This window comes from Eptatretus burgeri, chromosome 6, assembly GCF_056783735.1.
Source record: "Eptatretus burgeri isolate ZD-2024b chromosome 6, Ebu_testis_v1, whole genome shotgun sequence".
NCBI lineage: Eukaryota > Metazoa > Chordata > Myxini > Myxiniformes > Myxinidae > Eptatretus > Eptatretus burgeri.
This window is the reverse complement of record NC_140966.1, coordinates 62,606,030-62,632,358: the sequence shown is the minus strand read 5'-3', so window position 1 is coordinate 62,632,358 and position 26,329 is coordinate 62,606,030. Positions and strand designations below refer to the sequence as shown.

The 26,329-nt window shown below is 44.4% G+C and overlaps 1 protein-coding gene across 5 annotated transcripts in view; it reads right to left on the bottom strand.

Annotated features, from left to right (window-relative positions):
* IFT74 (intraflagellar transport 74) overlaps positions 1-26,329 on the bottom strand; it is a 96,921-nt gene that overhangs the window by 37,086 nt on the left and 33,506 nt on the right. For 3 of the 5 annotated variants that reach the window (XM_085885345.1, XM_085885343.1, XM_085885346.1), the window contains 7 exons: positions 24,582-24,720; positions 11,116-11,178; positions 9,843-9,986; positions 9,641-9,681; positions 8,914-8,993; positions 8,518-8,571; positions 8,281-8,378 (listed from right to left, as the gene is read on the bottom strand). In XM_085885345.1, the coding sequence (XP_085741471.1) occupies positions 8,281-8,378; positions 8,518-8,571; positions 8,914-8,993; positions 9,641-9,681; positions 9,843-9,986; positions 11,116-11,178; positions 24,582-24,720 (619 nt within the window). Of the gene's footprint in view, positions 1-6,501; positions 7,591-8,280; positions 8,379-8,517; positions 8,572-8,913; positions 8,994-9,640; positions 9,682-9,842; positions 9,987-11,115; positions 11,179-24,581; positions 24,721-26,329 lie in introns of those variants that run through there. The other 2 variants (XM_085885347.1, XM_085885344.1) reach the window with 2 other exon arrangements.

Below are 26,329 nucleotides of genomic sequence, written 5' to 3'. Positions count from 1 at the left end.
TCCACAAAACTGGGTCCATCTCAAGCCAGTGGGGAAGTTGACACCGGTGGCAGTATGGGCATGACTTGTTTGTGTCTGCTGCCTGCTATTTTTTTCCTCTGCAGTTCTAAACAATTGAAGGAAGTTTATTTAACCGTCATGAACCCCGCAGAAGAACACTGCAATAACTTTTACCTCACATAAACATAAGTAAGTTTAAAAATACGGAAAGAAGATATGCGGGCATGGTTACATACTCAGGGATAACTTGGCGATAACCGGATCCTGTCAGCATTTCAAGAATGAAACGGCGAATGTCATCACATTCTGAAGGCGATCAGGTACATGTTTCTTTTTTGTAGTGAAATAAGGCTTGTGGGGAGTTTGTGCGAGTATGACATAACAGGCAGCGACGTTGAGGAGATAGTGGTGCACCTTAACACACAATCACACACACACAAAAAAACACTTGTTCCTCTTTTCCCTCACCTGTGGAACCAACTTTCCGAGTCTGCTCAGTCCCATTATTCCCTCCAGAGCATCAAGACATCTGTTCGTCCCTAATCCAGACTCACGATCTCTACCCCAAATGACCCCATTCCCAAGTTATCGTGATTTTTTTTCCTCCTCTCCCTCACATCTTTTCATTTGTTAATTGTGGATTGGTTTGTTGCTTTTCTGTTTCTTCCCCTTCCTCTTCTTCCTGTATTTCATTCAGCTTGTGTGCAGCTTGTTCACCCCTATGTGTCCTTTTCCACACCCTTTGATCTCACTCTCACTCTCACTTTTACTCTGCTGTTGGTCTTTCCTACTTTCCATTTCGTTCCCTTCCATTCTGTTCTAGCTTTTCCACGAGCCATGTATACAAATAAAAAATCCACAAAGAAATATGAGGAGTTTGGATATAGGAGGAAGCCACTTGGCTGATCGTGCCTGTGCTTCATTTACATTCCCATCAATTCAACCGATGCTCACGATCTCTACCCCAAATCTATACTCATGATCTATGACACTGACCTAATCTTTACTATCTACTCAAATTCACTGAGGGGGAGGGATGAGGACAGTGGGGTCAGCATGTGAACATCATCAGGTTGGATTATATATCCATATATATATATATATATATATATATATATATATATATATATATATATATATATATATATATATATATATATATATATATATATATATATATATATATATATATATATATATATATATATATATATATATATATATACATATATATATTGTTACGGTTGTGGAAATTTGCAAACCACCATTCAGGTCCCGTAGGTGAGATATCTCTGAAAGTACATGTGGAGTTAGCCCCAAACCCGTTGTTTCGAGGGAATAAATGTGATTCATTCGGGCTGCGACGCTTTGAGATAGTCGTTTTTCTGTTCTATCTTTATTTTGAACCAACCACGTCTCAACCGCCATCACACAACAACCATCGACCGCAATGCCGCTTCACAACAACAACAACAACAACAACAACAACAACGCCAACAGCCACGACCTTTACCTTCACAACTCGCTCCCGCAAACATCGCATCACCGCCATTCCAAACGGCACCATGGCCATAAACCACCACTTTAAACCCTCCACCACCTTCACCTCTCCTTCTGCGGCCATTCCCGCACCACTTGTGAGCACCGAGCGTCAGGCTGTCCTGGCCTTGTACGGGACGCGCGCCGAGCTGCGAGTGCAAAATGCGGCCTTTCCAAGGAGAATTCGGATCAGGAATGCTACACGCCCACTTCTGATCCGTCCAATCAGCAAGCGCGGGGCAGTTTGGCCCCGCCTCCAGGCGCATCGGTGTCGAATCGAGATATGCAAATTCTCGGATCAAGGGAGACTCACGCCCCCTTTTCCTCCGTCCAATGGGCGAGCGTGGCTCCACCCCCGAGCTCGTTCTGATCCAGAAATTTGCATATGGGTTCTCCTGCCGGCCTATAAAGCGCCGAGCGCAGGGTGAATTTGGGCAGTCTCTCGGGGTTCGGAGTCAAGTCGGGTCTGGAGAGGAGCAGTCTGTCGGGGTTCAGAGTCTGTCGGGGAGCAGCAGAGAGAGGAAGCCTGGAGCCTGGAGCGCGGTCGAGTCGGTTTGAGCGCAGTGTCGGCCTTGGAGGAGCGGGGAGTGAGTCGGGAGGCGAGGGCGTACAGGTGGTTTGCTGCACTCGGCTGAGGAGAACGGGGGAAGAGACCGAGTAGCTCGGGTCCGAGGCAAGGAAGACGGCGGTCGGCGACGAGCTCATGGTGGAATCGCTCGTCGCGGGACCCAAGCAAGCCAGCTATCCTCTTTCCCCAGAGCATCAACAATTCCCCCCCCCTTTTTCCCCCCGCGCTGAGATAGTGCGAAAAGGGGCCCCGTTCCCACCCCACTCCAAGCAGTGCCAACGAAACCCACGAAGGAGCACGAAGTCGGGGCACGCCGCGCCGCCACATTTTGCGGCTCATCACAAAGACACGGGTAGGATCCACCCGGTCTCGCGGACCTGACCGCTCTTTCAGGTCCCGTGCAAATATTGGCCCACAGGCCCCGTCTGCCCCCTTGTCTTTGAGGGTGGCCCTTTTCTTTTGCTTTTGAGTAAAGGTGTTGTTGGCGCCGTCTGTAAAGTAAAACTGTGTAAGTGTTGCCGTGTGCTCGCGTAGTCGGTTGTAGATCTGCATTGTTGTGTTTATTTTGTTGCAATTGCTGTAGGTGCATAATTGTTGTAATTGTATATGTGTGCTCTCCGTGTGCCGTGGAATAAATGTGCATCATGTTGAACTGTTTTCCCGTTTCGCTTCGTCTTTTCTTTAATTGAATCTCCATCTTGCTTCACGTAAAGGGTTGGTAGAGGGCTTAATACGCCCGATAATTAATCGGAACCATCGAGGCCGACGATAACACCGCTCGGTTATCCCGATAGTACGGAACGGGTCGCTTATGCGGCCCGTGTCCGGAGTCGTGCGATCGCCCGGTCTACCCTCCGTGTGGGTACTTAGGTAGGTCGAGTTTGGCGAACAACCCTGTCCCACGCGGGGGGGCGATTGGCACGATCGTGGTGAGGCCGAAAGGCCCACCCATGACTAGCTCCCAGCGTTAGTCCGAGAGGGTCACGACAGAATTGTCCGTCCGGTGGGCGACGTGCCGCGATTCGAGGTATGTGGCCGTTCGCACGCCGGCGGGCGCGAATTCGCAAAAAATATATATATATATATATATATATATATATATATATATATATATATATATATATATATATATATATATATATATATATATATATATATATATATATATACACACACATACATACACACATACACATATACACACATCATGATGAAAGGGAATGTTGGTGAAGCATGAACAGTGGCAGGACATTTACGTCTTAAAATCACCCATCTATACTCTGTCAACTATTCCTGAAAAATGTTTAAGTAACCGCCGACCTCCAAGGGACTATTAAATCAACACCTCTCCCATGTCTGCCAGTATTGTGTGACATACCTCCATCGAACATCAGGGGAGACGCAGCCATATCGAGAGAGTACTCAAAGATGCTGTGTAACCCAGAACTCCTGATCCTTCAAATTGTAAACCCAACACCACCGAACCATTTAAAATCGAGGAAGCCTTTCTGGATATATTGAGAAAGGTTCCTGCTCTCTGGGAAGGATAAACACTCAGTTGTGTGATGAGTAGCTAAACTTGTGGGGATCCCAACAAAGAACTTGTTCATGACCCCACGACTGAGCTACCTGGCTTCTCAGCTACCAAGAACACTTTGGACTGCATTGAACCGAATAAGAACAACACATGGAAGATGGAACTACTTCTTTCATAAATCCGATTCATGACTCATAAATGGTGGATGAAAGATACGCCATTCTGTGAATGTGGGGCAATTCAATCAGTCCTGCTTATTGCCCAAGACTGCCCCCTATATTCCTACGAAGGGAGTATAATTGGATATCCCCATGATTTCACCAAATGCTGTGGAGTGGCTTTCGAAACAAACAACATAATTGTGCATTTGATGTTTCCATTCCTTCCACTGCCACTGACCTGCTTTTTACTGTCTTATTAGTTCCCTACCGGTTTCACAGGAGGGGATTCTCGGTTTGCCCTCCATCTGTCCGTCCACAAATGCTTGCAAATTATTCTCTGAAACTACACATTCGATTTTGATGAAACTTCACCACAATGTTCATCACCGAGTATGTTCCAAAGTTTGTTCATGGCATTAAAAAATAAAAATAAATGGGGCCTGGAGGGGGTTGACAAGGGTTGCCCCCCAAAATAGGTATGTATTTGCCTTCTTCAAAGAAACTATGCATGCAATTCTGATGCAACATGACCACAACCTTCATCACCCGTGATATACAAAAGTTTGTTCACGGCATTAACCAATATATATATATATATATATATATATATATATATATATATATATATATATATATATATATATATATATATATATATATCGTATATCGGGGTCTGAGGGGGTCGAAGGATGGAGTTTATGTGGGATTTGCCCCCCTCCCCCACCCAAAGAGGTGTTTGCTTTCTTCTCAGAAACCACAAACAATTCCGATGAAACTTTACCACAACCTTCATCACCCATGGTGTACAAAAGTTTGTTCACAACATTAAAAAAAAAACTTGGGGGTCGAAGGGGTTCTACATGGGGGTTGCCCCCCACAATATGAATTTGCTTTCTTCTCTGAAACCACACACAATATCGATGAAACTTGACCACAACCTTTATCACCCATTATGCACCAAAGTTTGTTCATGGCATGAAAACAAAAGAATCCGTAGGTGTTTACTTTATTCTCCGTTACATATTTTGTGGGTCATCCATGCCGACCAGTGGTTCCCTGGTTATCTTATCCAGCTGCTACCAGGTGAGCGCCCAGGGGTATTGCCCCTATATTTATATGTTTTTCTACTACTTGGACAATTATATTTAGTGAAGAAAAGCTGAAGGAATGTGCGGAAAGTGTAACTTTATTGAGCGCAACTCCGTGCTCTCTAAACTGCTTTCGCAAGTCATGATGATACAGTCGACAAGGGTCCTTTTTTTGGAAATTACATATGCACTTTGCTGTTTACCATTTTATGCGATCCGATTCATGACAAATTTGTTTTTAAAATATACCAAGAGTTTCTGCAATGTATTGATAGTCAGCAGTGGCTGAAAACGAAGAGGCACGTAGACAGCACACACGGACGTGGTGGGGTTTGTGCATGCCTGCATGAGAGCAGGTTGGAGGATCGAGTGTGGGTTGCTGCATGCAGGCAGGTAGGCAGTCTTTTGCCAGGTAGATAGCATGGATTTTGATTTTTAAATGCTCCCACCCGGTTCAACATAGAACACGGCGGTTAAAAAGAAAAACGTTGCTGTTTGGGCACGTTTTATCACACCTGTAATGCCCTGGTATGCTGCTTACCCTCCTCTCACACTTCCTTCCCTTGGCGTAACACTGCCATCCATTCCCCTTAGGCTTCCTTCCCCTCCCATCACGCAGCCTCCCCTTGGCCTTCCACTGCCATCCATTCCCCTTAGGCTTCTTTCCCCTCCCATCACGCAACCTCCCCTTCCCCTCACGCAGCCTCCCCATTCCCTCCCCTCTCCTCACGCTGCCTTCCCTTTCCTTCGTTCTGCCTTCACCTCCCTTCGCGCTGCTTTCACCTCGCCTTGCGTTGCCTCCCCCCCTCACGCTGCTTCCCCCCCCTCACGCTGCCTCCCCCCCCCCCCACACTGCCTTCGCCTTCCCCTCCACTCGTGTTGCCTTCTTTTTCTTAGAAGGGTGGAGGAGGAAGGAGGGGAAGGGGTGGGGTGGGAGTTTGGAGGGGAAGGGAAGGGGTGGGGTGGGAGGATGCAGGGGAGGATATGGGATGAGGGAGAGGAATGCGTGGGAAGAGGGAGGGAATAAGTGGGAGGAGGGACCCCGCATTTTCTGGCAATGCCGAGCACTTTTGCTACATATAAATAACAGTCTGAGCGTTGATTCCCAAGGTCCCCATTACTTAAACCCCCCAACCGCATTTGCTTCCAATCACGGTCACTCTTTGCTTCGTATCACCAATCCAGTGAGTTACTCTCCCAACCACTCGACGTGCTTTGCTAACCGACTATGTGATACCTCATCAAATGCCTTCTGAAGTCTAGATATACCACATCCACTGCACTTCACTCATCCACCCGATCAGAAATTGCTTTATTGAATTCCAATAAATTTGTTAAACATGTTTAGTAAATAAAAAATCACCAAAATATAAAATGAGCACACAAAACATTTTACCAAACTTACAAAGTTTGCTAAACATTAGGAGACGATGGACAAATCAACAAGGGAAACACAATTTGAACGTGGAATCCCATCCTCACAAGTTTCAGTGGCCTGTAAAAGTATTCACCCCGCTCCAAAGTTCTCACATTTTGATGCCACCTGAGATTATTAGCTCTACCACCGATGGTGAAGGTGGTTATGTTTTTACCGTGTGTGTGTGTGTGTGTGTGTGTGTGTGTGTGTGTGTGTGTGTGTGTGTGTGTGTGTGTGTGTGTGTGTGTGTGTGTGTGTGTGTGTGTGTGTGTGTGTGTGTGTGTGTGTGTACAGGATATCTCAAAAAATTGTGGATGAATTCGGCCAAAAGTTGGTAGACAGGTTGGGTGTGTGTCCTTGACTAATTGTATAACTGGTAGAGACCTACCCCAAAAATACTCATAGCAGTTATTGCTGCAAAAGGTGCTTCCACCAAGTACTGACCCCGAAGGGTTAAATACTTTTACAACCAGTGAATTTTGATTTGTAGATGGTTTTTTTTACAGGCGTTCCTGACATTTAACCTCCTTCAACTACAACAGTGTTTAGTTTGATCTGTTCAGTTGTGAATAAAAAAAAAAAGAGTTCATTTGGAAAAATTGTTTTTACATCATTCATAATTTATCTAAATGTGCCATTATTTGGTAGGGGGTGAATACTTTTGCAGGCCACTGTACATGTACATGTACTCTAATAGAAATAACAACCAGGCTAACCCCTGTAAATCATCTCTCGGTTAATCCACAGAACGAAAGGGTAAAACCCTTCAGCAGAGAGCATGTGTTTCCTCGTATAAAAGTTTTTTTGTTTGCAGTTTTCTTCTCAATGAATTTGCCAAGAATGCTATAATGTAAGCACTTACTGCTCTCAAATCTCAGTGACGATATAATGTAAGTGGTGCTTTGACAGTTACTCTGCACCACTGTTGAACTTACATTCTCAGAGTATGTGATTAAATACAAGTATAAAACAATGCCAGCTATTTTACAAAGCACTAATGGCCGATTCCACTCCAAACTAGTACCTTCAAAAAGGAAATCTCATAAAGCCATTAAATATGCAAAGCAAACACACAAAACCTTCCAATGAGCCCACAGTGCATCACTGAAATAGCAAAATGTATCGTTAGATGAAGGCCATCCATCCATCCATCCATTGGGACCATACTCTGTGCAGAGCGTTGGTGCTGCCGAAACAGTCTCCTTGGCTATTGGGCACAATCTTGGATGTGTCACCACTCCGATACAGGATACCAGCAAGCTGGCACTCATTTTGCCGACCTCGGAAGGATGACAGGCAGAGTCAACCCCACCTGGTATTAATTCAACAGCCAAGTGGGATTTAAACTCAGGATGCAAAAATCCCAAGCCCACCACCCTAACCATCAAGCCAACACCAGGCATATACAGTATAAAGACTCCAGTGCTTTAATCTGCTTTCCAATGTAAAAATAATAAAACTAGAGTTCATAGAACACGATACTCCACACACAGTGTTCAGGTATATAATTAAATTGAGATAAAATAAAGATTTTAAAGGTCATTGAAAAGAATTAAAAGAATCCAGACATTTACCACTATCGATACAACACCTTATTTAACACGTTACATTCGTTCTCCATGCCTGTTGTTTGTGTCCTTTATGAAGTCACTAAAAACTACGTTTCCTGTTTGGAATGATTTTCAATTTTGTTTGACTGCAAGACGGGGACAGAGTCAAAAATTTTTTTAAATCTCACTCCTCTCTGTGCATGTGTGATCAGGCCAAAGTCAGAGTCAGAGCATTGCTCAACTGCAGGTTCGTTTTCCGATTTGTCTTCAAAATTTAACATTCAATTGAAATAAAGTTGTTCCTTGACCATAAGCTGATGTTTGTGGACACACGGACAGCAGACCGATGGACAAAGTGAACCATTTGCTTAACCCCACTTTTCACTTCTCGTGCACAGGGTAATAAAGTAATTCACTCACTTGGCCGATTTTCACCAGCAGCGAAACCAAAGATGCCTCCAACTGAACCTTCTTGTCATCTTCCTGTTGCCAGTTTGTCTCAAATGACCTCATGAACTCTGATATGAACAGGAGCAGCACATAACCATCAGTTTTCCATAAAGATTTAAAGTCTCACCAAGCAGTAAATTGATAATCAGTGCATTTATATTGTTTGAGATATCAGAAACAACCATTGGCTGCTGTGCTTTGACATACCATCCATCATCTCTTCCTTGTCCCTCAGTTTGTTGAACGTTTCATTCCTTTCTTCTAAATAAATAACACATCATTGTGCAAGGTGGGCTCCGAATATGCTCCAAGTTAGAGCAGCGCTGCAACACTCAGTTTAGTAAACAAAATCGAGCTAAATCATCAAAGCATTTTGGCCATTCTGTGGATTGAGTGTTTTCAAGAAACTCGGTAAGATCAGACATATCGTGATTATAACCCATGGAAGCTAATCGTGATTAAAACAGGTCTGCAAAACCAAGAGGGGAGTGTTTTACATGAGAACGTGAAATATTAAGCACTGATTAATGTAGAGAAAAATAAATAGTCAATTAATAAAGAATCATGAAAGAAAAAACAAAAACGACACATTATCTTACTTACCTTGGTTTTTTTCCTCCACGTCATTCTCAAGTTCACCAATATCAGCATCCTGTTCAAAGTGATCTTTCATCCCAGTTATCCTGCACAAAATTTGACTCCGTCATCCACTGTAAAATCTTGAATGGGTCAGCACTCTGCCACAAGAGACTCGGCTGTAGGTGCAAGGACGAGTAATTTGTTCAGGTTGCCTGCGATAACTCGCCGACTCTTCTTGAAGGACATAACTGCGATAACTCGCTGACTCTTCGCTGTGGGATCTTTAACATCCACCAACTAATGCCGGTAAACCAGACACATGGTTTTATTTCCATCCGAGGGACGGCACACACATTGCTACATCGCCCTGCCTGTAAAACACCAGGATGACAGCTTATAACCATTTCAATATTAGAACCCAGGCTCGACAGCTCAGAGAAGAGTGCACACCTTGTAAGCTTTCCTGCTATTCCCGAATGGTAAAATAGCCAAAACATTTTTATACGCTGCAAACGGAGTACTTCCCAAAGCAAGTCCACATAAAATCCATGCAGCAATCTCGGTGGACCTGAAGGGTTCTTAAGCAAAACTTCTACATCGAGAAGATCGACTTGCGGAAGGATACGGCACAAGTGATAAAATGCCAATATAATTTTCATCACTGACGCTGCACTAACTTGTTGGTCAATCGTCATCCAAATAAAGGGCCACAACATGCAACTGCAAAAAGAGAATAATTCCTTTCACTTACTGTCTCTCTAAGCTGGCAATCTCCTGATTATTCTCCTTCACCTGTGTGGGAAAATCATAAATTATTCGAACATGCAGTCATCTTTGACAGAAGCTGCAATGGTCAGGCTGGCCTTGACATTTCAAAGTAGGATTTTCCACCGGGCTCAAACAATACTCTGGAACAACTATTGATGAATGGGCTTCTTGAAATTGCCAAAGACCTGTTTTAGAAACTTTTCTCTCTCTTCCTGCGGAGACAATATGGAGTGATCTTCGGCCAGCATCTGGTTCCGACGAAGCTCGAGGCCCCTTAGACGGCCGTACAGTGCAACTGCTTCCTGCTTTATGGGCGAGTTCAACAGCTCCTGTGCACCAGGAGAAGAGGTAAAAATAAGAAAAAGCTAAGGGCAATCTAAAATTATCAACATTTTCAGAGTACAGCACTACAAAGAGTAGCAAAATGGAGTTTTTATGACCAGCTGTGGCAATGTATTTCACAATCTCTGCAAACTCATCTAGCAATGAGTGGGGCGTCATTATGTTTTGTCTGCTGTGTTCACAAATACCCCGTACACTATCCACGTGTAATAACAAAGCAGCTATGTCAGAGTTTTAGGGAACGATCAACGCACCGTCAAGTCAAAAGTCAACAGTGTGCACACTCATTTAATACTCCACACACGAAGCAATGCACGCACACGCACGCACACACACACACACACACACGTAATATGGGGTTCCATTAGCACTGGCCGGCCATGAAATCACAGTGTGGCCGGCTGAGAAGCGAGGCATGCCACATTAGTTTAATGTGTGGTGATTTCAATCGAGCTATCGTCTCAGCACAAGGCCCAGCGTCAGAGTGATGCCGTACACGCTGGACACAAGATGTTCGAGTTTATTTTATCCATTATATTGATGTGGGTGTTTTTTATTTTTGTTCAATGTTTTGTGGTCAAATGCAGGTTGAAAATTGACATTTTCAAAAAGCATTTAAAGTTGTGCAGGAGTAGCAACTACCCTCACCACCCTTCTCTTCCCACTCCTTCTATGACCGTGAAAATGTCAATAATTTTTAACGGACTCTAAATTATTTAATGAAAATTAAATTGAAGTGTGACAAAAAATTCAAATCACACATGATTATCATTTTGGGGTGTTCCTTTTTCAAAAGCACATGGTGGCCAGCTTAATGTCTCTTTCCAAGCACAGCATACTCAATTATTAAATGGCAGATTTGTTTGAAATCTCACCATATTCTATTAGCAATCAAAATACAGTAGATGAGTAAAGGCAAAGACGAGCTTCAACACCACAAACAACTCTGGCCAACCCAGGATTAAAGCAAAGCAGATATGAGAATGACAATCGAACTTAGCCTCATCCACCACCAGACCCTGAACTGGTTTAACCCGAATCGAAGTCAGTCAATCAACAGCAGATGGGAGTTTTCTGAGTTAACCACGGCACAAATGGCATTTGCAAATGACTCACACTTTGCAAGTTGTCTTTCTTCTTAGTCAAGGCATCCAAGTCATGCTGCAAGATGTGGAGCTCCTACAGAGAATGCATAGCACTTGCAATTCGCAACCAATGAGTTGTCACTTTCCAATTCCTTGAAATTTAGCCTCTTGAAAGAGTTAAGGAGCAATTAAATGGCAAAGTTAGAAAGGATTCTCCATTTAAAAAAGGATATATTTTTTGAAAAGAATAAAGATAAATTTGAAAATATGTACAGGGAGGGGGAAAAGTGGAGAAAAAGATACAGTATGTTAAAACCATAATTATCAAACTGCAGAAGAGCACATCTTTACTAATAAAAGGCAATGTGTTTGTGTGTGTGTGTGCGTGTGCGTGTGCGTGTGCGTGTGCGTGTGCGTGTGCGTGTGCGTGTGTGTGTGTCCTTCATCACTCCAAAACTATAAAACCTAGCAGCCTGAAACTTTGCATGCAGACGAAGAAAACTCCAAGGAACTGCAAGAGAGAAAATTAGGTATTTGGGTTAATTTAAACACCCCTTTCGAAGACAATTAACAGCCTTATTTAATTATATCCTTCATCAGGAGATCCTCAGCCACCTCGATCTCTGGGTCTTCAAGTGTTTCCTGGGTAACCTCGCTGGGGTCTAAACCGCCATGTTTTTTGGCCTGCTCAACCATGCCTTTATGACTTGGAAAAGGCCACAACGATTTCTTAACGATAAAAAAAAAATTATTCCACTTTCCTCACTCATATCAAATGCTTGTTCATCATAGCTATGAATCATTGTATCCATCGCTTTTGTAAATGCTATAATTTTCAAATTATGACCTTGGAGCGATTTCATGAATCATTTGATACGATTTTCCGACGATCTACTATCATGGATTAATTAAAGTACACTACCGGTCAAAAGTTTTAGAACACCCTGCTGAAATTTAAGCAGTTCAAGTCCAGTGAATAACCTGAAATGGTACAAAGCTAAGCGGTAAACTGCCAGAGGGTAAAAAAAAAGTTTGGGTTACCAAAAACTGAAAAATAATGTACTTTTCAGAGTCGTTAAAAAGGCCCTTTTCAGGGAACAAGTAATGGGTTAGCAACTGCAGTTATGGAAGTAAATTAAGCCTTGAAAGTTGATGCAAACAATTCCTTCAGGTGTCCCAACTTTTGTTGATGAGTAACAAACCCTCTGTCTGTATAAAAGCAGTGTTGGAACAGATTGTGTTGCTACACCCTCTGAAGCATTATTTGGACAATATTTCACTGCAGGAAGTAGTATATTGCTGTCATAATGGCGAGAAAAAGACAATAAACAAAGGAAGACAGACAGACCATTATAACCCTAAAAAGTGTAGGTCTTTCCTTTGGAGAAATTGCAGAGCCAAGGTGTCAGTGAGCACAGTTTCCTCCACCATCAAAAGGCACTTGGAAACTGGAGGAAACTCTGACAGGAAGAGGTCTGGCAGACCCAAAGGCACAACACAATCAGAAGACAAGTTTCTGAGAGTCAACAGCTTGCGTGATAGGAGGCTCACAGGACGGCAGCTTCAAGCACAGCTTAACACTGGTCGAAGTAAGGAAGTCTCAGTTTCAATTGTGAAGAGAAGACTTCGAGTTGCAGGTTTGACAGGTCGAGTGGCAGTAAGAAAGCCATTGCTAAGATGGCAAAATAAGAAAAAGAGGCGTGCCTGGGCCATGAAGCACCGCCAGTGGACTACTGAAAACTGCAAGAAGGTCTTATGGGCCGACGAATCAAAATTTGAAATCTTCGGTTCATCACGCAGGGTTTTTGTACGCCGTCGAGTAGGTGAAAGGATGGTTCCTCAGTGTGTGACACCAACTGTCAAACATGGAGGTGGAAGCGTGATGATCTGGGGCACTTTTGCTGGATCAAGAGTCGGCGACTTGCACAGAGTGACTGGCACCCTGAACCGGGCTACCACAGCATTTTGCAGCGCCATGCAATACCCTCTGATCTACGCCTAGTTGGTCAGTGGTTCATCCTACAGCAAGATAACGACCCAAACATACCTCCAGGCTATGTCAGAACTACCTTAGAATAAAATAAAAAGACGGTAGCCTTCAAATCATGGAATGGCCAGCACAGTCTCCAGACTTAAACCCCATCGAGCTGGTTTGGGATGAACTGGATAGAAGGGTGAAAGCAAAGCAACCTACAAGTGCAACAGATTTGTGGGAACTTCTGCAACAGTGTTGGAAAGAACTTTCCGAACAATATTTGATTTCCATTGTAGAAAGAATGCCACGAGTATGTTCGGCTGTTATATCTGCAAAAGGTGGCTACTTTGATGAGTCAAAAATTTAGATTAAATTTTGTGCAACTCAACGATTCCATGATTTCTTTTTTTATCTGCAATTGTTTATATATTCTATGCTTTAATTTCAGAGTACCTTGAAACATTAAACTGCTTAAATTTCAGAAAAAACTGGAAAAATGGGGGTGTTCTAAAACTTTTGACCGGTAGTGTATATCATCAAAATATTATTTCGGTTTTGAGGATCGATATCATCCGGACTAAATAAATGTTGAAATCTGTTGTAAAATCTGATAATTTAAAGAAATAACGAGTCTTATAACTCAGCCGATAGACCTATTTACTTTAAGCAAGCAAGGCTATGTTCCTCCTCCATACATACACAAAAATGTGAAATCTCCAAAGCATTAAACTTATCTTTTTCAACTGTTTGGAGAATTATAGAGTGAACAAAAAATTTAGGAACATAACAAAATTAACGCGCTTCATTGAATTATACGATTGAATGCATTCACTGCTCGACCTCGCGATCTGTCCCCCAGAGGGAAGGCCTATCCATAGCGTCTGCCAGATCTATGTCCATATTTTCGGATGTTTCGTGATGTGCTCGACATGGAATCAAAGCAAATCTGGTTAAAAAAATAATAATAAAAAACGGACGCTTTAAAATAGTTTTTATGGTTGCCCTTGGTTGTTCGTTTCGGTAAAAGTGCCCATGCTCTCAATGGAACATTGATTGGACAGACGTGTACATTTGCGCCTGTGTTTGGCCCTGCGGTGCCGTGCGATGGATGCCTCGGGAGGTTTCTCATCCGCTGAAAATGTGCAATTTCATTTTTACAGGACATCCTTTTTTTTAACCATTTTGTGCGATCTCCTTTTAATGGAATCCACCCCTCACTTCGACATCGATATATATATATATATATATATATATATATATATATATATATATATATATATATATATATATATATATATATATATATATATTAAAGGTCCATCTGACCACATGTTTGCCGTGATCTGGCTGTGAAAGCATAGAGCATAGATCGACATTTTGTGTCTGGAACTTGATACAGTATATTTTTCAATTGAATTTTGCTAATTTCCCACTTGAATTCCTCTTTCAAAGAACTCTGCTTAAAGCAAAATCTTTGTGTTTCTCTTTTTTATGTATTTTATGTGTGTGTACATACATAAACGGTATTACCAGAATGGAACTTAGTGTGTGTGTGTGTGTGTGTGTGTGTGTGTGTGTGTGTGTGTGTGTGTGTGTGTGTGTGTGTGTGTGTGTGTGTGTGTGTGTTGGTTTTTATCTCCATATGCGGGTTTCAGAAGGTGCAACGGATCCCTCTCAGTTCTCGACGTATCCATCGTCGTGTGTGTGTATGTATGTTTGTTTGATTGGTATCTCCATATATGGGTTCCAGAAAGTGGAATGGAGCCCTCCCAGGTCTCTGTGTGTGTGTGTGTGTGTGTGTGTGTGTGTGTGTGTGTGTGTGTGTGTGTTTTTGATTGGTATCTCCATATATGGGTTCCAGAAAGTGGAATGGAGCCCTCCCAGGTCTCAGTGTGTGTGTGTGTGTGTGTGTGTGTGTGTGTGTGTGTGTGTGTGTGTGTGTGTGTGTGTGTCGTTGAGTGGTTTCTACATGTGGGGTTTCAGAATGTGGAATGGAATCCTCCCAGAGCAGGCTCAAAGAAAGCATCCACCTTAATTTTAGTAAGGGGTCATGATTCAAGGACCAAGCTGTGAAGTTTTCTGTCTTCAAAGTTTTGTGCCAAGGGCTCTCTTCAAGATCGTTACTGAGTCCAGGACAGCTTCCAACTGTAGTTGGTTTGTAGTAAAATTCCCAGGGATAGTTTTTAATATCCCTGTGAGGTTCTTCGTGGTCATTCCCGTGAGGTTCTTCGTCATCACTGGTACAACTTTGGCATTCTTCAGCTTTCAGAATATTTTCACTTCATGCATGAGGTCTTGGTATTTGGTCATTTTCTTGATTTCTGCATCGTTAGTCCAAAATCACGGGTATTAACACCTCATTTAGCAATGCCTTCTCTTTTTTGTACCTAAGTACGATATCTGGTCGCAATGCTTCGTTTTCGATGTTCAGGCTTTGATGGGATCATTAGGTCGTACGTGAGCGATACTGCAATATTTTCAGTGATTGCTTTTGGTTCATTTTCCCACAAATAGTCCAGAACTTGAATTTCAAACTTTTAGCAGATGTGCCAACGGATTACTTTACAAACTCTGTTGTGTCGTTGTGTGTACAGCTGTTCTGACACTTTTTTTTTTTCGTGTTCGGTCATTAAGCATCACATATCATTCTCATTGCCAACCCCAACTCCACCTTTCACCTGCCTTTTATTTTTTTTCCTTCTGCCCCCCCCCCCCCACCCTTCTGTCTCACTCTATCTCCTCCTCGCTCCCCCTTCCTAATAAATTGCAAAACTCTCCTCCCACACCTCTGTCACTCTCTAGCTGTCTCTCTGTCTCTCTCCCTCCCTTCTTCAGTGAATAGCAATGTTTGGTGAGGTGTCGCTCTCCCCACCTCCCGCCTAACTCCCCACTCCTCATCTTATCTGCCTCCCTTCCCCCCACCCCCTCACCCTACACCTGCCTCTCCCTCCCCCGCCTTTATTGCCCCCATTAGCGAAGCGACAGCTTATATTTGCTCATTAAATGATAAGATCATAAACAATATGGATTACAAAAAGTTCAAAGATAGATTTATGGAATTTGGTTGAACGTGAAAAACTGGTCTTTATTAAACCTAAAAAAAGATGAAAATATTTTCAATTGAGAAGACACATGTTCAGATTGGGAGACAATCATATGGAAATAGTGAAAAGTTTCATCTTCCTGGGTTCTAAGAATGTGACAATACAAACCAAGAGGACGATGGTGAATGATCTGGGATTTCCAGTTGCAATGTATGGATATGTCATGGACAGTGAGAAAGAAAGAAAGGAAAAAGATTGACAGCTTGAAAATGTGGTGCTGGAGACTAATGTTAAAAATTCCATGGACTGTAAGAAGAACAAACAAATCAGCGGTTGAATAAATTATACCACCACTAGTACGTGCCCGTAAAAATAAATAAATAAATAAATAAATATTCCAACCGCGAGCAAGAAACAACAACCACACAGGCCGTTTCTTCGCTCTCGCGTGCCCGTACGTGCGTGGCGCGAAAGTTCGCATATCACAGTTACGATGATTTGCAATTTAGGTTTTAATGGCCAATTATTCAATTAGCGCCAACGTATTTTACCTTTTCGCAATGTCGTCGCAAGGAAAAACAAAAAGAGAAGAGAAGAGAGAAAAAAATTTACTTCATGGTTCGGAGCATACCAGCACTGTGATGTTACCGAAATTTATACACCGTCTAATATGAAAACGATCATAACTTGGGGCATTGTGTTTATCTATAAATGTGCATAAGAAATCGAGAAATTATGAGAATACACGAAGTCATCACTCTCCGGAAGCCCATACGTTGTAACCCGTAATGGGGAACGCGGCTGAGCTTCCCTTCCCCATCGGCCACGCCCACGCAACAACGTGTCTTGTCATTGGTTTGGTAAATAAACGGCCATAACTTGGGAAGCACTTGTCCAATTAATATCAAACCTTGAAAAGGCACATCCTCAGGTCCCCAGCAATATATCTGGCAAGTTTCAATTAGATCGGACCAGTGGTTGTCGAGAAACAGCGGTCACACACACACACACACACACACACACACACACACACACACACACACACACACACACACACACACATATACACACACACACACACACACACACACACACACACACACACACACACACACACACACACACACACACACACACACACACACACACACTGCTGGAATTATAGATAGATGTACATTAGTAGAAGCGCCGATGCTGAAACAGAAACTGTTAAAGTTTGGACACATCATCCGTGTAGAAAACGAAAGTCTGGATAAATCAACCATGCTGGGTATGGTTGGGGAAGAAGAGGAAGAAGCAGACATTGGATGCGCTGGATGGATGGGGTAAAAGCTGTAACCACGCTTTCCTCGGCCAGAGCTTCAAGAAGCAGTGCAGGAAAGAGATGTTTGGAGAAATCTGATCATTAATGTCAACAGACGTCAGCCAGGACTTGACAGAACAAGACAGTATAAAAATATACAAGCCAAAGTATCCGGCCCCAGTGATGGGAAAAGTTTAAGTTAGTCTATGAATTTAAATTATTTCATTGACTTTGAAAAGGTTAATTGTGTTGCACTGTTGCTCTCACTCAGAGCCAAAGCTAGGAGCTACTTGTACCGCCCACTGCAAAATGGTGGTGCAACATTGGGTCATGTATATGATAAAACTACTGGTCCTCCTCTTAGACAAATCAAAGCAAACAACACCATATACATCTCTCAATTTTGGTTTACAATCACGAACTGAATTGTGTGTGTGTGTGTGTGTGTGTGTGTGTGTGTGTGTGTGTGTGTGTGTGTGTGTGTGTGTGTGTGTATGTGTGTGTGTTAATTCACAATATCAGGCAACAACCAGTGTTCAAAGAAAGATGTAGGGATGGTTTTACATGATAATTTATTTTGAGAATCCCTACCTTGTTTACATACTTTTGGGCATACGATCGCAACATTTTTTAAATGTTTTTTTAAAACACACACACACACACACACACACACACACACACACACACACACACACACACACACACACACACACACACACACACACACACACACACGGTTATACAACAGCTGCAGACATTTACAAGTATAACATGGATGACAATCCCAATGCTACCCACCTCCATCATCCGCCGGACCAGTTTTATTGCTTATTGATGAGTTGTCAACGACAATGTAGACAAAAATACACACCACATAGGTTGCCAAACATGTACCACATGCAATACCAATAGCAGTCAACATATAAATATCAGAGGCCCAATCACTCGGGTAGGGTTTGAAATAGCAAAGTGCTTACATTGTGCAGCTTTTCTTGATTGCTACAGTATATGCTGCTTTCTTAGACTAGAAGGGCAGAGGGTTAATTAATTTGAACAATATGGCAATCGAGACATTGTGCTGCAACTCAGAACTGACTCCCTCCAGAGAATTGCTGAGACACACCGATCACATGATGCACTTCAGTATGCACTAATTTTCTGGCAGGATGGTGATGGATACCATTTTGAACTTCAACAAACAAACCCAGCAGCAGGACTGCCAAGTGGAAATAAGATTTCTGCCATGGACGTTTTTGCTGCGAGCTGGTAATTTCAATCACATCTTGTGATGCAAAGATCTCTTCCATCAATTTGTTGTCGACATGTATGCCAAAAATGAGGCAGAAAGGCTGAGTTTAATTTGAAAGAAACAAAAGAAACTACACTACATGGCCAAAAGTATGCGGACACCCCTTCTAATTAGTGGATTCATCTATTTCAGCCACACCTACAGTGGGGAGAACAAGTATTTGATACACTGCCGAATTTGCAGGTTTTCCCACTTACAAAGCACGTAGAGGTCTGTAATTTTTATCATCGGTACACTTCAACTGTGAAAGACGGAATCTAAAACAAAAATCCTGAAAAATCACATTGTATGATTTTGAAATAATTAATTTGCATTTTATTGCATGAAATAAGTATTTGATACATCAGAAAAACAGAACTTAATATTTGGTACAGAAACCTTTGTTTGCAATTACAGAGATCAGATGTTTCCTGTAGTTCTTAACCAGGTTTGCACAGACTGGAGCAGGGATTTTGACCCACTCCTCCATACAGATCTTCTCCATATCCTTCAGGTTTCGGGGCTGTCGCTGGGCAACACAGACTTTCAGCTCCCTCCAAAGATTTTCCATTGGGTTCAGGTCTGGAGACTGGCTGGGCCACTCCAGGACCTTGAGATGCTTCTTACAGAGCCACTCCTTAGTTGCCCTGGCTGTGTTTTGGGTCGTTGTCATGCTGGAAAACCCAGCCACGCCCCATCTTCAATGCTCTTGTTGAGGGAAGGAGGTTGTTGGCCAAGATCTCGCGATACATGGCCCCATCCATCCTCCCCTCAATACGGTGCAGTCGTCCCGTCCCCTTTGCAGAAAAGCATCCCCAAAGAATGATGTTTCCACCTCCATGCTTCACGGTTGGGATGGTGTTCTTGGGGTTGTACTCATCCTTCTTCTTCCTCCAAACACGGCGAGTGGAGTTCAAACCAAAAAGCTCTATTTTGGTCTCTGGAGCAGAGGAAATGCGTTCTCTGGAGTGATGAATCACTTCACCATCCGGCAGTCTGATGGACGAATCTGGGTTTATCAGATGTCAGGAGAATGCTACCTGCCCGAATGCATAGTGTCAACTGCAAAGTTTGGTGGAGGAGGAATAATTGTCTGGGGCTGCTTTTCATGGTTCGGGCTCGGCCACTTCGCTCCAGTGAATGGAAATCTTAACACTACAGCATACAATGACATTATAGAAAATTCTGTGCTTCCAACTTTTTGGCAACAGTTTGGGGAAGGCCCTTTCCTGTTGCAGCATGACAATTCCCCAGTGCAAAAAGCGAGGTCCATACAGAAATAGTTTGTCGAGATCGGTGTGGAAGAACTTGACTGGCCTGCACAAAGCCCTGACTTCAACTCCATCGAACACCTTTGGGATGAATTTGAATGCTGACTGCGAGTCAGACCTAATCGCCAACAACAGTACCTGACCTCACTAATGCTCTTGTGGCTGAATGGAAGCAAATCCCTGCAGCAATGTTCCAACATCTAGTGGAAAGCCTATCCAGAAGAGTGGAGGCTGTTATAGCAGCAAAGGGGGGACCAACTCCATATTAATGCCCACGATTTTGGAATGACCTGTTGGATGAGCAGGTGTCTACATACTTTTGGCCATGTTGTGTATGTTCACCTCAGGGATGCCATGAACAATGATAGAAATGCTGCCAATGTTGGCCAATGGTCATCTTACCTTCCAGTTTCACAGGTGGTCCACGTGACATGCATGAGTGCACTCAGGATGCCATGACATATGTACAAAACTATGGCCATCCTGATGTCAACACCGTCACCTGCAATCCAGCTTGGGAGGAAGTGGCTAACGAACTGATGCCAGGCCAAAAAACACAGCATTACCATGATTTGCTGGCAAGAGTATTCCAACAAAAAATGAAGGCATTGATGAATGTCATCACCAAGGGAAAGATTTTTGGAGCCATTAAGTGCTACATGTACACAACTGAGTGGCAAAGGCGTGGCCTGCTACGTGCTCACATTCTGATTTTGCTTCAAGATGAACTTCATGTGCACAGAGTGGATGACTTCGTGAAGCACAACATATCATTCTCTTTGCTAACACCACCAACACCCATCACCTTTCTCTTTTTTTGTTTTCTTTTTTCTGTCTGTTCTGTTCTGTTTCTGTTTCCTCTTTTTTTTTTTTTTTCTTTTTTTTTTTTTTTCCTCTCTCTCTCTCTCTCTCTCTCTCTCTCTCTCTCTCTCTCTCTCTCTCTCTCTCTCTCTCTCTCTCTCTCTCTCTCTCTCTCTCTCTCTCTCTCTCTCTCTCTCTCTCTCTCTCTCTCTCTCTCTATCTATCTATCTCTCTCTCTCATCTACGCACCCTCCCTCCCGTAGTGTATAGCAACGCTTGCTGAGGCGTCGCTCTCCCCACCTCCCCCACCCCCTTCCTCGCTCTCCCCCCTTTCCTACCTTCCTCTCCGTCCTCTCCTCTCCCCTTCCTCTGTCCTCTCCTCTCCTCTCCCTCTGTCCTCGATTCTCCTCTCGCCTCCCTTCGTCCTCTCCTCTCGTCTCCCCTCCCTTCGTCCTCTCCTCTCGTCTCCCCTCCCTTCGTCCTCTCCTCTCGTCTCCCCTCCCTCCGTCCTCTCCTCTCGTCTCCCCTCCCTCCGTCCTCTCCTCTCGTCTCCCCTCCCTCCGTCCTCTCCTCTCGTCTCCCCTCCCTCCGTCCTCTCCTCTCGTCTCCCCTCCCTCCGTCCTCTCCTCTCGTCTCCCCTCCCTCCGTCCTCTCCTCTCGTCTCCCCTCCCTCCGTCCTCTCCTCTCGTCTCCCCTCCCTCCGTCCTCTCCTCTCGTCTCCCCTCCCTCCGTCCTCTCCTCTCGTCTCCCCTCCCTCCGTCCTCTCCTCTCGTCTCCCCTCCCTCCGTCCTCTCCTCTCGTCTCCCCTCCCTCCGTCCTCTCCTCTCGTCTCCCCTCCCTCCGTCCTCTGCTCTCGTCTCCCCTCCCTCCGTCCTCTGCTCTCCCCTCCCTCCGTCCTCTGCTCTCCCCTCCCTCCGTCCTCTGCTCTCCCCTCCCTCCGTCCTCTGCTCTCCCCTCCCTCCGTCCTCTGCTCTCCCCTCCCTCCGTCCTCTGCTCTCCCTCCCTCCGTCCTCTGCTCTCCCCTCCCTCCGTCCTCTGCTCTCCCTCCCTCCGTCCTCTGCTCTCCCCTCCCTCCGTCCTCTGCTCTCCCCTCCCTCCGTCCTCTGCTCTCCCTCCCTCCGTCCTCTGCTCTCCCTCCCTCCGTCCTCTGCTCTCCCCTCCCTCCGTCCTCTGCTCTCCCCTCCCTCCGTCCTCTGCTCTCCCCTCCCTCCGTCCTCTGCTCTCCCCTCCCTCCGTCCTCTGCTCTCCCCTCCCTCCGTCCTCTGCTCTCCCCTCCCTCCGTCCTCTGCTATCCCCTCCCTCCGTCCTCTGCTATCCCCTCCCTCCGTCCTCTGCTATCCCCTCCCTCCGTCCTCTGCTATCCCCTCCCTCCGTCCTCTGCTATCCCCTCCCTCCGTCCTCTGCTATCCCCTCCCTCTGTCCTCTGCTATCCCCTCCCTCCGTCCTCTGCTATCCCCTCCCTCCGTCCTCTCCTATCCCCTCCGCCCTCTCCTATCCCCGCCCTCCGTCCTCTGCTCTCCCCTCCCTCCGTCCTCTGCTCTCCCCTCCCTCCGTCATCTGCTCTCCCCTCCCTCCATCCTCTGCTCTCCCCTTCCCTCCATCCTCTCCCTCCCTCCATCCTCTCCCCTCCCTCCGTCCTCTGCTCTCCCCTCCCTCCGTCATCTGCTCTCCCCTCCCTCCATCCGCTGCTCTCCCCTTCCCTCCGTCCTCTCCCCTCCCTCCGTCCTCTCTCCTCCCTCCATCCATCCTCTCCCTTCCCTCCATCCTCTCCCCTCCCTTCCCTCCATTCTCTCCCTCCCTTCCCTCCATCCTCTCCCCTCCCTCCATCCTCTCCCCTCCCTTCCCTCTGCCCTCTCCTCCCTTCCCTCCCTTCCCACCATCCTCTCCCTTCCCTCCGTCCTCTCCCCTCCCTTCCCTCTGCCCTCTCTCCTCCCTTCCCTCCCCTCCTCCCTTCCCTCCGCCCTCTCTCCTCCCTTCCCTCCCCTCCATCCTCTCCCCTCCCATCCTAGCTGCAGTTGGGGATAACTGATTAGGTGAGAGCTGATGGTTTGTTCCCTCCAATTACGGGTGAGAGACATGATTGGACCTTTGATGGAGTCACCAACTTGACTATATCAGGACTGTTGCGGCTGATTCGGCCTGAGTAGAAGCAGCTATTTATGTCATCATGGCAATGTCGTCGCGTTACTCGATTTCAGAAAGGAAAGATAAAAACATGGCGGACATTCCACAGTCAGTGCAGACAAAGAGCTTGTATTATTCATGGCAAACTACGCAAATGCAGTTATTGGTTTCGCTCTGACGGAACGAGTCAGCAGTGTCAGTTAAGCAGTGCATCATGTCACACGTTAAATAAATCAAGTACTTGCGACATTACTTTTTTGGTGATCGTGTACGGTGCGAGTGCCAAATGTACTTTCCCGATCAGTGCAGGCCACTCCAAGGTATCCTCAAAGACATGGTATCATTGACCCTAAAGTGAGGCTGACGTTTTAGGTATTTACCCTTATTGCTCCCATGAAGAGTAATGCTCAAATCGTCAGCCTCACCTTGTTTCTCACAGCAGTAAACTTATGCTTTCTCAACTCTTATTTTGGAAAATCCATTGGTAATATATTACATGTAGAAAAAGGATGTTATAAGACATTCGTGAAATTGAACTTGAATTATAAAGACAATGGACAAGCCAACACCATATACAAGGAATTTGAACCTGGGGTCCCAGGATTATGAGCGAAGTGCTGGGATGGGAATGCCAAAGAGGCTAATGTAAAATGATCAAGATACTTTTTCTTTATCATTGCAAGTAAATCCACATTTTGGTTCAAAAATGACTCAGCAGGTAACAGCCCTATGCACATTGCAGCCAAAGTAAAAGCAAAGCACCTAAATGCTCCGATCCTGAGATTACAGCCGCTTGATATACTTCTGAAACTTGGTTCGGTCACATCTACCCTCACTCGCCCTCCTCCCCCCCCCAACCCCACACACACACACAATCCCCATCAATCCTACTCTTCCTCCTTATGTGTGGTGAACTATTTTCCTTGCACTCGTTTATAAGTGAGTAGGTCAAGGAATCAAGACATTTATTAAACAACAGGATTGAGCAACGTTCAAGATGGATCATGTGAGCAAAGTTTGAGATATATAAGCTGCTGGTGAATGAGGGGTAAACACGATTTCTCTTAAGCTTGGCAGTTGTGCTTTGCACGTGTCCAGAGAAAAATGTGTACGGAGCAGCTGATTCAATATGAAGTGCCATGTTTGACCGGTCAGAAAGAACATCCCAAGGCAGCAGACTCTGTGCAAAATGCCAGCTCCCACTACTTCCAAGCCTCCGACATGCCTATATAGTTGGTTATGATTAGATTCTCATGACATAAGAGCACAACTGAGAGTGGAGTCCTCAATTATTATAAAATTGAAAATGCATAAATTAAGCAGCAACATGATAACTTCCTTGTTATAATCCACAAGATGAGATCGCAGCAGCTTTCCTCCTTCGATCGATGCTGTAATGCGATGCCATTTTTGGAGTAATGTTATTTGTGGCAAATCCTAAAACATACTTGTTTGGTTTGGATAACCTTGCGCTCATAAACGCAGGCTTTTCAAGAGGAAGGGCATGACGCCAGAAATGTGGGAAAGAATTCCAGAAAGTTAAGCTGAAAATGTTAAGTTTTGGTGCTCTTTGTGGGATTCAATTTTCTCCAGAAGCACCACATCAATTATGAAAGTTATAATCATGTAGTTTGGATAGATGTACATGAATTTATGCAATCTCTTTATTAAAGGCATAACTCGTGGTTCACCTGCAGGAGCTGTTCATTTCTGGACTTCAACTCATAGTACCGCTCCTGCTTGTCATGTGGCAAGGTCTGGACCAAGCCATCAGTGACCTGCTGCTCATGCTCAATCGCTACTTCCATCTCCTTCAGCTGGGCCTCCTTCCTGAATAAAATACAGAGAATAACATAAGCCACACCTCACCCCAAGTGCACTCATGTCCAAAGCAGATTTGATGCTTTATATTTCCCCCACCAGCGTTTGGCATTCGAAACAAGCAGCTAAAATGGTTCAAGTTACAAGAAAATGAACAAAATATGACTGCATAATTTAACAGACTGCTGATCTGAAATCAAAACCAGAAAGCTCTGATAAATGGTTTGAGTCAGTGTGTCCAGGAATCCTGACTTAAGCAGGAAAACAATGAAATATAATTAACCACACAAGCAATTTTGCCTACCATGGTTAACCAAATTAGACAGATTGAAAAGATTTGAAAATGCAGTTCAAAAAAACCAGAGACAATAATCCACCCAACCATCCATCCATCCATCCATCCATCCATCCATTGGGACCATACTCTGTGCAGAGCATTGGTGCTGCCTAAGCAGTCTCCAGAGCAACTGGGCACAATCCTGGATGGGTCACCACTCCAACACAGGATACCAGCAAGCTGGCACTCATTTTGCCAACCTCAGAAGGATGACAGGCAGAGTCAACCCCACCTGGTATTAATTCAACAGGTAGGCAGGATTTGAACTCAGGATCCCAGGATCCCAAGCCCACCACCCTAACAATTAAGCCAACACCAGGCATGAGCTAATAATGGAAAGCTTTTTATTTCGTATGGGGACATTGTCAGTATAATCAATATTTGTACCTATCCAAAACTAATGCAAACAAATTGCGCAATAGCAGGAAGTATCAGAAGGCACTCTCTTCATATTGAGTTTGGCATTCTGGGAGGTGGATAGGCAGATCAGTTTGCTGCATTTTAACAGATATGTCCGTCAAGGATGGAATGGCATTTGATATGATGTGAGGGCCAGAGAACAGAAATCTAAAACAATCCCATGACAAACTGAACGAGAAAGAATGTCAAAATACAAAGCCCATACACCAGTGTGACCACTCCTTGGCTTTTTTCACAAGATCTTGGCTATTCGTTGTCCACCTTGGCATCTTGGTTTTCTATAGGTTTTCTTGGCGTATAGGTTTTCTATTATCATCGCTTTTCTGAAACCTTGTGAAATCTTGGCTTTTTTCATTGGCTCACCTTGGCATTATATGAAAATGAGGAGTGGTCACACTGCCATACACATCAGCTTTGTACTCAAACTAAGCTTCCACAAAAACAACAGCTGACCAAAAAAAAAAAATGAAAAATGTATGAATTCGTGTTCTCCAAAGTCTCATCATGAAGGTTGGTTGAAACTTTGATGGCAAAAGCTCAAATGGTAAAAATGTTATGGCCTGGACAGACAAAATGAACCTCAAATCTATAATAATAAAAAATGTCACTGTGTGTGAGTGTGCGCATGCGCGTGTGTGTCCAAAACTTTGTATGCATACTTAGGGATCTCCAAGGTAGTGAGTGCATGGATGAAAATTTCATGTTTGGGTAAATTTAAACAGCCCCTTTGAAGATAATTTCGGGGATGCTCATCGCAAAAAAATAAAAATAATAAGCCTTACCAAGGTGGTGGTACGCCATCTTGGTCAGCACTCTGTCAGCTCGCTGGGGTCTTAAGCCGTTATTTTGTTCGACCTGCTA